Source organism: Amblyomma mixtum, chromosome 3, assembly GCF_055824585.1.
Source record: "Amblyomma mixtum isolate Tamu chromosome 3, ASM5582458v1, whole genome shotgun sequence".
Taxonomy (NCBI): Eukaryota; Metazoa; Arthropoda; class Arachnida; order Ixodida; family Ixodidae; genus Amblyomma; species Amblyomma mixtum.
This window is the reverse complement of record NC_143014.1, coordinates 135741550-135754943: the sequence shown is the minus strand read 5'-3', so window position 1 is coordinate 135754943 and position 13394 is coordinate 135741550. Positions and strand designations below refer to the sequence as shown.

The window sequence follows — 13394 nt, the reverse complement described above, 5'->3', positions numbered from 1 at the left end:
CTTTAAAAAATATGACTGTGCCAAAACCATAATATCTGGGCAAATTATATGAAGACCGAGTTAAAGTGCCAGGAAAACATCAACGGCATCCTCTTCACTTTCTTCTCCGCGCTTATCGTGTGGACTGGCTCCATTTGCACACTGCTAGGCTTCGACCTCATGTGAAATTCTGCAAGTGGGCTTTCCTACGCATGTGCCTGGTGAGAACAAGATGGCTGACTCTTCCACTTTAACAATCACAAGAAAGTGCTCGTTTCTTAAGCGAAAGCTTCACTACAGGTCGTCGGGCTTCAATCGCAGACCGTGTAAATTTGACTTTCAGCAGAGTCGGAGGTCAAACCATGAAAAAAAGAAAAAGAAATTGAATCAATATCCAAGATTCAGAGTCAAGCAACTAGGATTACAAAACTCACTAGGGATTGTGTGCAACCTTTTCGGTGGCCAACTACTGTTTTCAGGCTGGTGCGCATTTTTTTTTTTTCCATGGTCCCGTGAAAAATTAACAGTGGTGTTCTATGGTATAATATCTAACACAACTGCCAACTTCCAGCGCTGAAATTCGAGAAAAAGTTTTCTTGATTTCAAACAAATTTACTAGGCACGTCTAGTTGCAAGAAGCTTCAATACAATACAGTGCCAGCTCCTCCAGTGACGGAATGAAGTTACCGAGGGAATAGCAATGCACCAGGTGGCCAGACGTGCCATCACTGTTTATTGCTACGCATCAGAGGCTAAACGGGAAAAGGAAGGAGACTATCCTTTGTCCCCGTGCCATGGGGAGTGGGCTCCTCAGCACTGCATACTCTCCCCAACTTCCCCCCTTCAACCCCCTGCAACCCTAGTCCAAACAATGAAAAACACACTTCTCACAGCACATAGATAAAGGACAGTCTCCTTCCCTTTCCTGCCTAGCCTCTGCTGCATAGCCATAAAAAGTTGTCCATGAGTATAGCATATAGAGTTCGTTATAGCAAGGTCAACTGCCGCAACACCTTTGTTACATGGAGTTCTCAAATACACACTTCAATGGGGGCAGCATTGGGGAAATGAAAAGCTTTGTATATTGAGGAATTCCCTACATAGAGGTTCGCTACATACATCCAGGATTAACTGTATCAAGAAGCACATGCCTTAAACAAAATGAGCTAAAGGCGAAAAGCAATGGCAGATGATACCTTCCAGCTTCATGCCTGTCCTGAGGCATTTGTCAAAACGGCAGGCAGGGCATTTTTTTCGCGTGGCCACGGCAACTGGGCAAGCTGCCCCTCGGAGACAGACGTAGTGCTTCTTGTTCTGCACAGTCCGCTTGAAGAAACCCTTGCAACTCTCGCAGGAGAAGATTCCATAGTGGAAGCCCGAGATACGATCCCCACAGATGGGGCATGGCCCACTGAGCAGTTGCTGTCGAGAGACACCCCCGGGGGCCTCTCCAAGAGCCCCCAGTGGGTCCCCTCCTCCACCTTCTGCTGAGGGGCGCCGAGTTGGGCTGGACAGGTCAGAGGCATTCGACTCATCCGAGGCACTTGATGCCACCGACGCACTCGATGCTGCAACAAATGGGGACACAATTTGCAACATAAAAACACTAGGCAAAGCTTTCACCAAGACGGACAACTTGCTAACAGATGTAGGACATGCATGCTCTTAAAATTTTCAAAACGTGCCCAAATTCTTCACTCTTGAGGGAGGCTGTCTTGCTGTACAGGAGAGTAGCTAGATGCTTATCGGAGGTCAAGGCTACCTGCTCTCCTCAAATGCATGGCCCTACATTTCTCAGGTCATTAAGCACAGGGTAGGTCTATACTTCCCATATATTTTGAGGCACACAGTGGTGCAACTGACAAGCTTCTTGTAGCAGGAAAAAAAAAAAGAGCGTTTCGTAGCAAAATTTCAGCTATTCAAACCGTCAAGTCCAGAGGTCCACTGTGATCACAATAAAGAAAAAAAATAAAAATCCTAGACCCAAATTCCACCATACACAGTGCTGCTTAAAAAACAAAAACTGAAAATTAGCAATAGAAAAAATATCCTGACCACAGTGTATCTTTAATCACGGTGGACAGTAATAAGATATGAGAAAAAAACCCACACAAAATGCAAGACTGATATCTTTGAAAATTAACCCTGCAGGTACTACTGGTCTTTTTTCAATGATTCTAGCTTAGACAATGCCACCGGCAGAGTAACATCAGAGGTCACTATCGAAACTAAACATGGCAGACTGCGCTGTTACAAGGCGAGTGGCACCATCTTTTCTGCATTCCCTTGTAATGCCTGAAGAGTAGCGCTAGCAGAGGAATTCCACCCAAATTCGGCAAATCCGCCCCCGCATTTAGGCCTGGAAACAAAATGCAAGTTTTCCTTCTTCGATACAGTAAAAATCTGGATGTAATGATCCTCCACATAGCGAACTCCTCAATAATATGAAGTTTCCCCAATACCGCCCCCATAGAAGCGCGTGTAGGTGCTTGAAACCTCCATGTAATGAAGGTGTTGTGGCGGTTCCTGCTCCCGCCATGCGTCACTATCGGGGTCCGGATCACATCAGCTGCCGAGTGGCAGTGATAGGTGAGGACTGCTCGTCCTGTGCCTTCTCTGCTGTGTCCTGCTGTTGCATGCTGCTTCTGGATATGAACTGCCCTAGTTCTGCTTGGCGCGAGGCTACAAAAGCAAAAGCTGTGGAGACTGCTGTGTTTGCCGCGGAGAGGCCAATCGCGCTGGAGCAAGGTGCGTTGAGTCACCTACACTTGCTCGCTGCAATTGTAGAGGTTTATCTCAAGGTGGTCTGTGTTTTATTGTCATGAAACTTTCGCGTGAATTGGCTGATTTTCAAGTAATGAAGCACTAGCCAATAGACAGTTAGCGCGGCGAGTTCGTTATATCAACGTTGACTGCAGCAACACTTTGGTTACATAAAGTTCCCAAATACACACTATTCAATAGAGGTGGTTTTGAGGAATGAAGAAAGTTTGTAATATCGAGGAATTCGCTACATAGAGGTTCGTTACATACATCCAGGATTAACTGTATATTCAGAATAATAAAAAACACCACTGCAACTAATGCATTTCAGTAGAACTTCCACGCACGTTTCAGATTTAAACACTTCATTCACACTGAACAATTTCAATTCTGATTCCAAAAACTTGAACATAGGTGTTCAATAAGACATCACAGTAGGCTGAAGGGCATAAGTGTGAAATCAGGCCAGCTTGCCAGACAACGGTGGTGAACAGCACGAAAGACAGGGACAAAGGAGACACAACAGGCGGACAAGCGCTTGTCCTCCAGTTGTGTCTCCCTTGTCCCTATCTTTTGTGCTGTTCACCACCGTTAGCGTGTCAGACCAACTCGCCCATTTCAGATGACAGACGCCCCAGCTTTGTACTTCCCTGTGGTCTACAAGCCATAGAGGATACATGCACATTTTCATTTGCTGTAAAATATTACGAGTACATTTTAGTGACATCTATATCAAGCACCAGAGACTACAAAAGTAATCAAGCTTGTAGCAACTGCACTTATGCCCTTGATCCACTACCATGCTCAGAGAGCTACTAAGGGTGACTGTCCAAGACTGATTGATATCACAGCAAAAAGAACTATGGATGACAAACAGGAGACAAAATAATTTTGCACATCTATGCTGTCAAGTTACCACTGAATGCAATATAGCTCCAGCAAGCACTAGATAGTGCGATGAACCACCACATAACAGAGACAATTATTAAACTCATTAAGCAGCAATTTCTGCATTGTCATCAGTAATTAGTGATTATATGAGTAGTATTCAAGAGAAGGAAATACAATATCAATTTCAATGTCTCTACACCTCTGTAAGCTTAAATGGTTACAAGGTTGCTTGCAGGCAATCTGCTAAACACTCCAAATGCTGCGCACCTGTTGATCGAGTGTCAGGTGTAGGCTGAACCACGAGGTAAGGGTAAGGAGGCTCTGTGCTGGCTGGTGTGTATGGCACCCCACTGGTGCTTGTGCGGGACACCGAAAGATTGCGTAAGTGAGCTGCTGTTGGGGAGAGGCCATCAGCCAACCGATGTCGGCCCTGGCTTGGGCTTTGAGAGGGAGAGTAGACTGCCTCGACCAAGGACACATGGCGGCCCTGCAGTGAAAGCAAGCACAACAGCCATGGTACACAAGGGTTCCAAACAGCTCGAGCCAGGCTTCATGGTGTAGCAGCACTTTGCATGCAAAACACGGTCCCAAATTTAAACTTACTAACAGGTTTCCAGCACATATCTAGACCAACAGTCACGTATGTGCTTCAATTAGTTACATGCACGCACACATGCATGCACACACGTTATGGCTTCAATCAAATTTCCAATATTTTTTAAAAATTCCAACTGACCACCAGGCTAACCACAATACAGTGAAAACTGACTTATTTAGACTTCAAGGGGCAGAAAAAAACATTCAATTATTGAATGGCCCCCCAAAAAACTGCCCCAAACCATATATGTCACAGTAAATATATCTGGTGAATACATGGGCAACTGTCGCCTGCTTTTCAAATAAAAACTGCACAGGAGCTACAAGTTTTTGCAGTTCCCCCAAATGCTTTATTGAGCGTCCACCATTGGTGATGTCAAAGCAGGGATGCTGCAGAACAGTAAAAGCCTTCATGGCCTCTTTCTCAATGAAATATGGTCGCAGTGGGTCACCTGACAAGCAGTGTCATGGCATGAGAGGAGGCTTCACTGCACAATCAGCGGACAGTGCTTGGTGAGCGCACAGTTCCAGCACGGCAGAAGATTGGAAGAAACACGTGAACCAAAGCATGGAAAATGTGTCAGAGTGGGAACAGCGAGACACCTTATAAAATGACAAAGAAATTACTCGCAAAGTGCCAATCAGCATCCAAAACGATGCCTGGCTAGACTGCCGATGCGCAGCCAATAGCCCCGATCACCACGCATTGGCACAAAGCTCAGAAAAGTGGAACAAAATCTATGCAACTGGTCTATTTTTCAGTGATAGCAGACGTCACACTGACCACTGCGTACAAGGCAGAGGTGCGCAATCAAGACTTCACCAAGCTATTCGGGCTTGAGGAGGGTGACTTGGATGATCACTTGCTGCGCCACTCCCATTTTAACACGACCTCCCTTGGGAGCTCGTCTGAATTAACCACTGTCTGCGTCTGAATAAACAGGTCCTCGACACTATAGATTTGAATGGGCATTGGCTTGGACCATGTCGGCAGTCCGAGTTATCCAGATTTCAGAATTAATGGGGGTTGAAAAACGAGATTTTACTGCACTGTCAGAGTGCTTCCAACATTTTTAATATACTGGTCAAAGACATGACAGAAAAAACTAACCTGCAGAGGGCTGCTGGTGGGTGAGTAAAGGGAGCCATCAGAGGAGGCAGCCCCGTGGCGTGGGGGCAGCCCTAGAGGTCCCCCCCGGCTACCCCCAAGAAGTGGACTCTGGCTGGGTGAGTACGATGACCGTGAGCTCGATGAGCTTGTGGGGCGTGGGCTCTCACCAAACGGTGGCGGCTGGAACGCACCACTCCCACCCAACCGTCCTTCCCCTGTGCCAGTGATGCCATGCAAAAAACAGACCTTTTAGCAAGGCAGGCAATCGGGCTAGAAAAGCACACCAATGACTCGCTAAAGAGCATGAGCAAAGTAAAAACAGATAAAGAACCATCATGAGAAGTACAATTCATGGTTTGTTCCAATAAAATTTTACATGCTGAGATTTGAAAGCCCGCCCTAACTTCACTTTTTACCTCTGAACACCATAATGTATGCCAAAGCTTCAAATGAGGACCTTCTTTTTTCTATGCCACCATCTACCTAGGAGGTCAGAAAAGTCCACAAGTTAGCGGCCTGAGCTATCATGCCCGTTTCAGATCTGCTGGCCTGCTTTCAGTCTCCCTGTGTTCTCTGAAGCACATGGTGCACGCTTTTCCAGAACACGGCATTTTTCACGACCTAGAGGGGGCGCCACAATCGATCCAAAATGGCCGTGCTACGGAGGACTGCTTCTGAGGTCTGCCTAGGTAGAAGCCCTCTTGTTTTAAAATTTCACATAAACTCATGCTTGTTCACATAAACTCGTGCTTGTTCATCAGCAGTGACAGCCTTGCGAGAGCCAAACAGTCTTGTTTTTTGAATGTGTTAAGGAATAAACAAGAAATAAGGAAGAAATAGCTGTCTGGCATTTGAAACCACCCAGTGTGAAAGTGGAGCATTAGATGGACAACGTGCCTTAAACAGAATTCCAAACCTATGACATCGGCAATGAAGATTCTTATAAAAGTGGTCAATGAAAAAAACTAACAGAGCCATTTTTGCATTAACTCTTTCCTTACCATGAAAAAAAAAAAAAGACTGATTTCAAGTGTTTTAATCTAAAAATTATTGCTTCAAGAAGTGCCAAATGTACTGCACACTGTAAGGCATCAAACTGTAGCTTATTGGTTATACTTCCAAGCAAAAAGACTTCAGAGTTGTGCGTGCAAAACTTTTTGAAAAATTATTAGTTAATATGCTGGTCACACGCATGCACGCACACGCGCGCACACACACACACACACACACACACACACACACACACACACACACACACACACACAAAACAATACAATACAAGCAAACCAAAATAAGCTCCTGCACTGAGCCAGAAGTTGATTACGAAAAAAACTGAAATATACAAAACGTTGTACATGTTCTTAATTACCAATCTTGTCATTTTCAGCTGCATAAATAATACACCGCACTTTCTGTAGCCTCTCAAGTTGGGGAATATGACTGCTGTGCCAGTAGAGAAAGCAGTTGCGTGAGGACGTGAAGTGGAGATAGATCTGAAATGTGCTGCACATTGTACTTTTTCCGAGCTCTGTTCCTGCTTTTAACAGCAGAGCTTGCAGTTCCTCCTTTTCTCCAGTTGGTAGTGAATGGGCTAATGGGTGAAGGGGTGTGGCCTTTCTTGACATCATCAAATGAAAATTCCGCCAGTGCATTTAGTAAAATATCATGGCAGTATGTTGTGGAGACTAAAGTATCAACTAAAATCACTCTCATCATTTACAAATCAAGTGCACTACAAAAAAAAAAAGAACAACAATGTTAACTGTAAAACGAAACACGTGCAAGCACGCGCTTATGTTCCGGGCCTCTGAGGGAACTGAAATTCGATCATTTCACATTGTTGTCTAACCCACCACTCCTGCTCTAAAAGAGTGCATTAGAACCAAATAAAGTGCTCAGTGTAGCCTTTCACCTTCAAGGAGCGCGCAGCAAAACGGATGTCATGATCACCAACCGGCGGAGTTTCATTTTTCATGTCACCTCCTCATGTTAGAAAATGATAAAACAAAACTGAAACCAGAGTTGGTGTTATAGAAGCAGGCTAGATGGTGTAGCTTGCCCGGGAGTGCCGACTTGAATTTTAGAGCGGGTTTAAGACGTCGGTCACATACGACTGACTGATGGCCTACAGTGCAGTGGCAAAAGAGTTAAGCATTAAGGGGGGACCCTGGTCTTGAAAAAAAAAAATTTATTAATGAAGTCACAGTTATGAGATTTTCAGGCCACATGTATTTTTGTGCGCTGATTCTAGAGATGTCATTTAATTACATGTAAAACAATTCCTTGAGCACTTGTGCAATTTTTATGCAAGTATTCTGCGGAAAGTTCTGCAGAAAATTTGCTGCAGGAAACTCGCTGAAATGCATGCCATTGGGTTCTCTTGACACCAAGGAATGCAATAAGGGTAAAATTATCATCCTGGCTATCATAGAACCTGAGTTATAGGGTTTTTAAGTTGTCGCTTCAGAAATGAGAAGAAAAGTGTGTATTCCTGTTTCTGAATTGGCAGCTTCAGTACCCTATAATTCAAGTTCTATGAGAGCCAGGATGATAATTTTACCCTTATTGCATTCCTTGGTGTCAAGAGAACCCAATGGCATGCATTTCAGCAAGTTTCCTGCAGCAAATTTTCTTCAAAACTTTCCACAAAATACTTGCATCAAAATTGCACAAGTGCTCAAGGAATTGTTTTACACAAAATTAAGTGGCATATCTAAAATCAGCGCACAAAAATACATGTGGCCTGAAAATTTCATCACTATAACTAAATTAATAAAATTTTCTTTCCAAGACCAGGGTCCCCCCTTAAAGGCAAGTACGGCCTAGCGATTGTCACACTGTTTGCACAGAAAAAAAGAGTGTAAAATGCCATGTATGAGTGATCTACTGAAAAATAATAACTTTACATGCTGCAAGCATTACAAGTTTCAAATCTTGTTAAATTTAAATAAAGGTAACAGGCTTGAGCAACAAAGCTTTGCACTCCCTTTGACTCATTTTTTCCCCGGCAATTCAAAATAAAAGTCGTTTCAACTATTTATCGCAGTCTGAGAGGCACTGAATTATTGAGGTCGAACTGTACTAGAAACTGTTCCACAGCTAATAAGAACCTTGAGTGGACCTGCACAAACTATTTTCGCAATAAGTGAAAGCTCGTTAATTCACAACTCGTTAATTCGAAATTTTGGATAATTCGAAATAGTCGTCGTGGTCCGGTCTGCAGTGCATAGAAGTCTATGCGCTTAACAGCTCGTTAATTCATTCAAAAATTGGCGCCGCCACCGATAATTCGAACTGCGCGCCGCCAAGCGTCGCTGTTGGAAACCATCGTTGGAAGCTTTCACGGCAGAACGATAGATGGCGCAACCATCGGGGCGCCGCTACTGTGCTGGAACAAGAACCAGCCAGTCTTTTGTGCAGCAGCTCCTTCGGGAAACGGCGTAGTTGGAACTCGTTAGCCCTCGTTTTTCACGTCGCTCGCAGTGAGTTTGTGTCCGCGAGATGTGTTCGCGTGGGAAGTACTGCGCCAAGACGGTGAAGGAGAAAGTTGCGATTTTACGCGAAGTGGACGAACGGAAGGCCAGCAAAGTGGAAATCGCGAAAAAGCACGGAATTCCGCCTAGCCAATGTCGACGTACGTCCGGAATCGAAAGGCTATCGAGGATGCCTACGAAGCCGAAGATTTCGCCAACAGCAGGAAAAGGCTCCGATTAGCAAAGTATCCAGAAATTGAGACTGCTGTCATCACGTGGGTGAAAGAAATGAGAAGCGCGGATATACCGCTGAGCGGCCCAATTATTATGGCGAAGGCGGCCGATTTCGCCCTGCGCATGAATGTGCAAGATTTTGTCGCCTCCGAGGGGTGGTTTCACCGCTTCAGGGACAGACATAATCTTGTCTTCCGGGTGTTGTCCGGTGAAGCAAGAGAAGTAGACGCGGAAACGTGTGCGACGTGGCGAAGCGGTGCCCTGCAGCAGTACTTAGAGAGGTACTCGGCACAAGATATATTTAATGCTGATGAGACGGCTATATTTTATAAGCTTCAGCCTGACAGAACAATAACATTTAAAGGGGACAGTTGCGCTGGCGGCAAGCGCAGCAAAGAGCGTATTACTGTTATGGTCGCCGCCAATATGACCGGGACAGAGAAGGTCCCACTTTTTATAATCGGGAAGGCACATAAGCCTTGATGTTTTAAGAACATCCGAACACTGCCGACTGAATACGCCGCCAACAGCAAGGCGTGGATGACGGGCGATTTGTTCAAAAAATGGCTGCACAGGTTCGACCGGAGGATGGAGCTAGCAAAACGACAAGTTCTCCTCATCGTGGACAACTGCTCGGCACATAAAGTCGACGCCGAGCTGAAAGCCACAAGGCTAGTCTTTTTACCTGACAACACGACTGCGGCCTTACAGCCGATGGACCAGGGTGTCATTAGAAACATTAAATGTTTCTATAGGCGCCACATGCTCGAGCGCATGGTTTTGTGCACAGAGAACGACAAAAGCAGCACCATCACATTGCTCACAGCAATGCATATGTTGGTGCGTGCATGGGAGCAGGTCACGCCGACCACAATTACAAACTGCTGCCACCACTGTGGCTTTGCTGCCGAAGATATACAAGACAGTGGCGATGACGGAAGTCAGGAGCCTCTGCCTGCGGCTGTGCGTGCCGTACTTCAGGAAGTCAGTTTTGCCGATTACGTCGAGGTAGACAGCGGTGCAGCAGTGTGCGGTGTCCGAAGTGACGATGACATTGTCGCTGAAGTTGTTGGGGAGCAGTCCGTCCCAGAAGAGGCAGAAGACGAGGACGACGACGAGGAGCAAGAGCCCGTGCGTCCGTCCGCGGCTGAAGTTATGGGAGCGCTGAATGTCGCGCGCCTCTTCTTCAGCTTTCAAGAAGGGGAAGAAGACTCCCTACGTAGCATTCGCGCGCTGGAAGACCGAGCGACTACTCTGGCTCTCAGAGAAAAGAAGCAGAAGAAGATGACAGATTTTTTTGGTAAATAAATGTTTTCCATGCCCTCCGGTCTTCAAACGCGTACATTTTTGCTCACTTTCATTAGTTCGAATTCGGGTTAATTCAAACTGACCTGGCGGCCCCGTGGAATTCGAATTAACGAGCTTTTACTTAATGGGTTTCAACTAAAAGTTGCTTGAGCTTCATGTTTGCACAAACACTGAAAAAAAGAAAAGTCGAAATGGAAGCTTAACTGGTTTTTGTACGCCAAAGCAACACCGTGGGCTATGAGGCTCATCTTAGCTTAGGGTTCCGAATAAACTTCGACCACAAGTGCCTCCATCGAAGAGGCGTGTGTACAGGAACTGAAAATAATTATCACTGAACCCTCAAAAGTCAGTAGTGAATAGCATAAATAAATTAGCCTCTTGAACACAGCTGCTTGGAAGAATGAACCATATGACATGGTATGGCATCTTTTCATTCTGCCAGAAAAAGCTTGCATGCTGTAAACCATAGGAGGAGAGCAAAACAAACTTCTCTCCAAATGGATCACAGAGAAAAAAAAAAAGTAGAAGAAAAAGGACAACTTTTCAAAATTATATTCTTCAAGAACTGTAGAGTCCAATGTTGAAGTGCACGCATCTGAAATGGCAATGAAATTGGTAAATTGGTTTTCGAGGAAAGAAAATGGCGCAGTATCTGTCTCGTATCTCGGTGGACATCTCAACCACGCCGTAAGGGAAGGGAGGATGGTGGGAGTGAAAGAGGAGAGAAAGAGGTGCCATAGTGGAGGTCTCCAGAATAATTTCGACCACCTGGGGATCTTTAACGTGCACTGACACTGCACAGCAAAAGGGCGCCTTTTGCGTTCCACTTCAATCGAAACATGGCCACCGCAGTCGGGTTTGAACCCGGGTACTCCGGCTCGGTAGATGAGCGCCTTGACCACTGAGCCACTGTGGCAAGGAAAATCTGCTAGCTGAAAAGGTACCCAGCAGAAGCTAATGAACAGAGAAGGAAAAAAGCAGAAAAACAAATGCAGGCTTATCACTCACCAAAGGAGCTGTTGTGAGAATGCTGCTGCCGCTCAGGGAAGGCAGGGACAACTGCGGGTGTGGCACTGCCATAGGGCGTGGACGGCGCAGGAGATACAGGTGCCACATATGTGATCACATGGTTGGAAGAACTCTTGTCTGCCAGGTTGACACGAGATATGCACTTGTCACTCGTGCCATTGCCCTAAAAAAAAGAATGCAAGCAAGGTAAGTATAAATTCAGGGTGCACCCAGCATCTTTATTCCCAAGGTCAAGCTCTATCTCTGAATCAGCTTCTCAATAAATTAGTTAAACCTGAATAAAACGAAATTGAAAAAGGTCTGGATTTTTCACTACATCCAGGTTTTCGTTACATGCAGTTTTCGCGAGAAGACCCGGAAGGACAATTCAGAACAGAAATCAAAATAAGAAATAAATGTAGGTGAAACAACCTTTAAAATGTTTGCAGAAAGCACTGTTACGTGAAGTCATAAACGCAGAGAAATGATTTGCGATTGCACTGATAGTGCGACTGCAGCAGCAGCTGCCATCACCTCCGCCGCGGCTTGCTCAACGTCGCTACGAGTTGGGCGGCGAGAGTGGGGAAGGTGGGGGCACTGCGGCTGAGCAAGAGGAGATTGCGTATGCAGACACCTGCTTCTTCCCGCATGTTCCCTTTCTCGGTCTGTCCGCCGCTGGTGCCCGAGAAAATGAACAGCGCGCTCCGTCAACTCCACTCCCGACACGCGAGCTACCAGCAGCTCTGGAATCACATGAGCAGCCGCCCGGCAGCGATTGATGCGCTCTGCCCATGCAACATCTTTTCGTTATGTCCTATTATTGTTCGCTGCTTTAGAGCATGAACTGCTGTAATGCCACGTGGTATGATGTTGCAAAAGCGAAAGCAGCAGAGATGCGCTGACGGCACTGAAGCACGGCCCACTGTGTCAACTGTGATCGCTCTTTGCAATTGCAGACGTTCCTCTTATGTCAGTTCGTGCTTTATCGTCATGAAACTTTTCTGCCAAATTTCGTAACTCAGTAGAAGCTAACAGATATTCGACGTAGTGAGTTCGTTATATAAAGGTCAACCGCCGTAACGTCTTCATTACATGGAGGTCTCAGATACACGTGGTTCAATGAGGGCGGAGTTAGTGAATTGAGAAACTTCATAATATCGAGGAATTCGCTATATGGAGGACCGTTACATCCAGGTTTAACAGTAGGGGATAAATGGTCAGGCCTTTCTTTAGAAGATGCATCACGACATCTCTAAGACAACTTCCCCTCATCCAATCAATGAGAGAATTAAAACGCACTCCACCCTTGGGCAGCTTTCACTCACCATGCCAGAGGATGGTATTCCATGGCACATCAAAATGAAAACCCTGGTCACCCCCTCCCGCCTCTTTCTCTGTCGCTATCAGTCCGGCCCCTCCTGTCCCAACTGCTCCTCTTCCAATGCTGACCTTCCCCACTGTCTTTTATCAGTCGAGCTATCCATCTTCCTTTCTATTACAACCAGGCTCAACTGGCTTGGCACTGAAGGGGCAGAAGAACAGCGTCGATTGGCCACCCGAGAGGTTGACACGCTCGGAAAGTGATTCTTGGTCGAATAAAAGTATGCCGACTGCTTTACGACTTTCGTTCTGGCTTCTTCGTCATTTCTTGCATTTTTCCTTCTCCTTCAAATCTTAGCCGTGGCTGTTCGTGCACTTCCTTTGTTTGTTTTATGGGTATGGAGCGGAAGAGGCGTGCGGCTCTTCACCTTTCGTGTTCACCTCGTGTACTTCTCGACTACAGAAACTAAGCCTTCCCCGGGAGCCTTCGTTAGCCCGTAGGAACATTAGCCCGGAGTACAGTTCTCCTCCCTCCCTTACCCCTCACCTCATCACGCCTTCCCTCCCTCACCATCGTCCTCACGAATTTTCATGCACCGATCCCCCCTCACCTCACCAAGTGAAATCCTCATGAGGTGAGGGTGAGGACACCCTCATGAGAGTTCACCTTCAAGAGAATGTCCACCTCTGTTCGCAACATTCAGTTTAAT

General features: G+C 46.0%; 2 protein-coding genes across 2 annotated transcripts in view; one reads left to right on the top strand and one right to left on the bottom strand.

The window, feature by feature from the left end:
* Nucleotides 1–13394, bottom strand: part of Hr39 (Nuclear hormone receptor FTZ-F1 beta) — a 55117-nt gene that overhangs the window by 14125 nt on the left and 27598 nt on the right. Inside the window, exons 4-7 of the mRNA XM_089581270.1 lie at nucleotides 11365–11548; nucleotides 5342–5556; nucleotides 3901–4120; nucleotides 1176–1547 (exon numbers count right to left, since the gene is read on the bottom strand). Of these exons, the coding sequence (XP_089437396.1) occupies nucleotides 1176–1547; nucleotides 3901–4120; nucleotides 5342–5556; nucleotides 11365–11548 (991 nt within the window). The remainder of the gene's footprint in view (nucleotides 1–1175; nucleotides 1548–3900; nucleotides 4121–5341; nucleotides 5557–11364; nucleotides 11549–13394) is intronic.
* LOC149352039 (uncharacterized) lies at nucleotides 9808–10417 on the top strand. Its single transcript, XM_089581272.1, has one exon. It carries the CDS (start codon nucleotides 9811–9813, stop codon nucleotides 10354–10356), a length of 546 nt encoding a protein of 181 aa, XP_089437398.1. The 5' UTR covers nucleotides 9808–9810; the 3' UTR covers nucleotides 10357–10417.

Coding starts and splice junctions, on each gene's coding strand:
- LOC149352039 (XM_089581272.1), top strand. CDS start 9,811: ATGCTCGAGCGCATGGTTTTGTGCACAGAGAACGACAAAAGCAGCACC.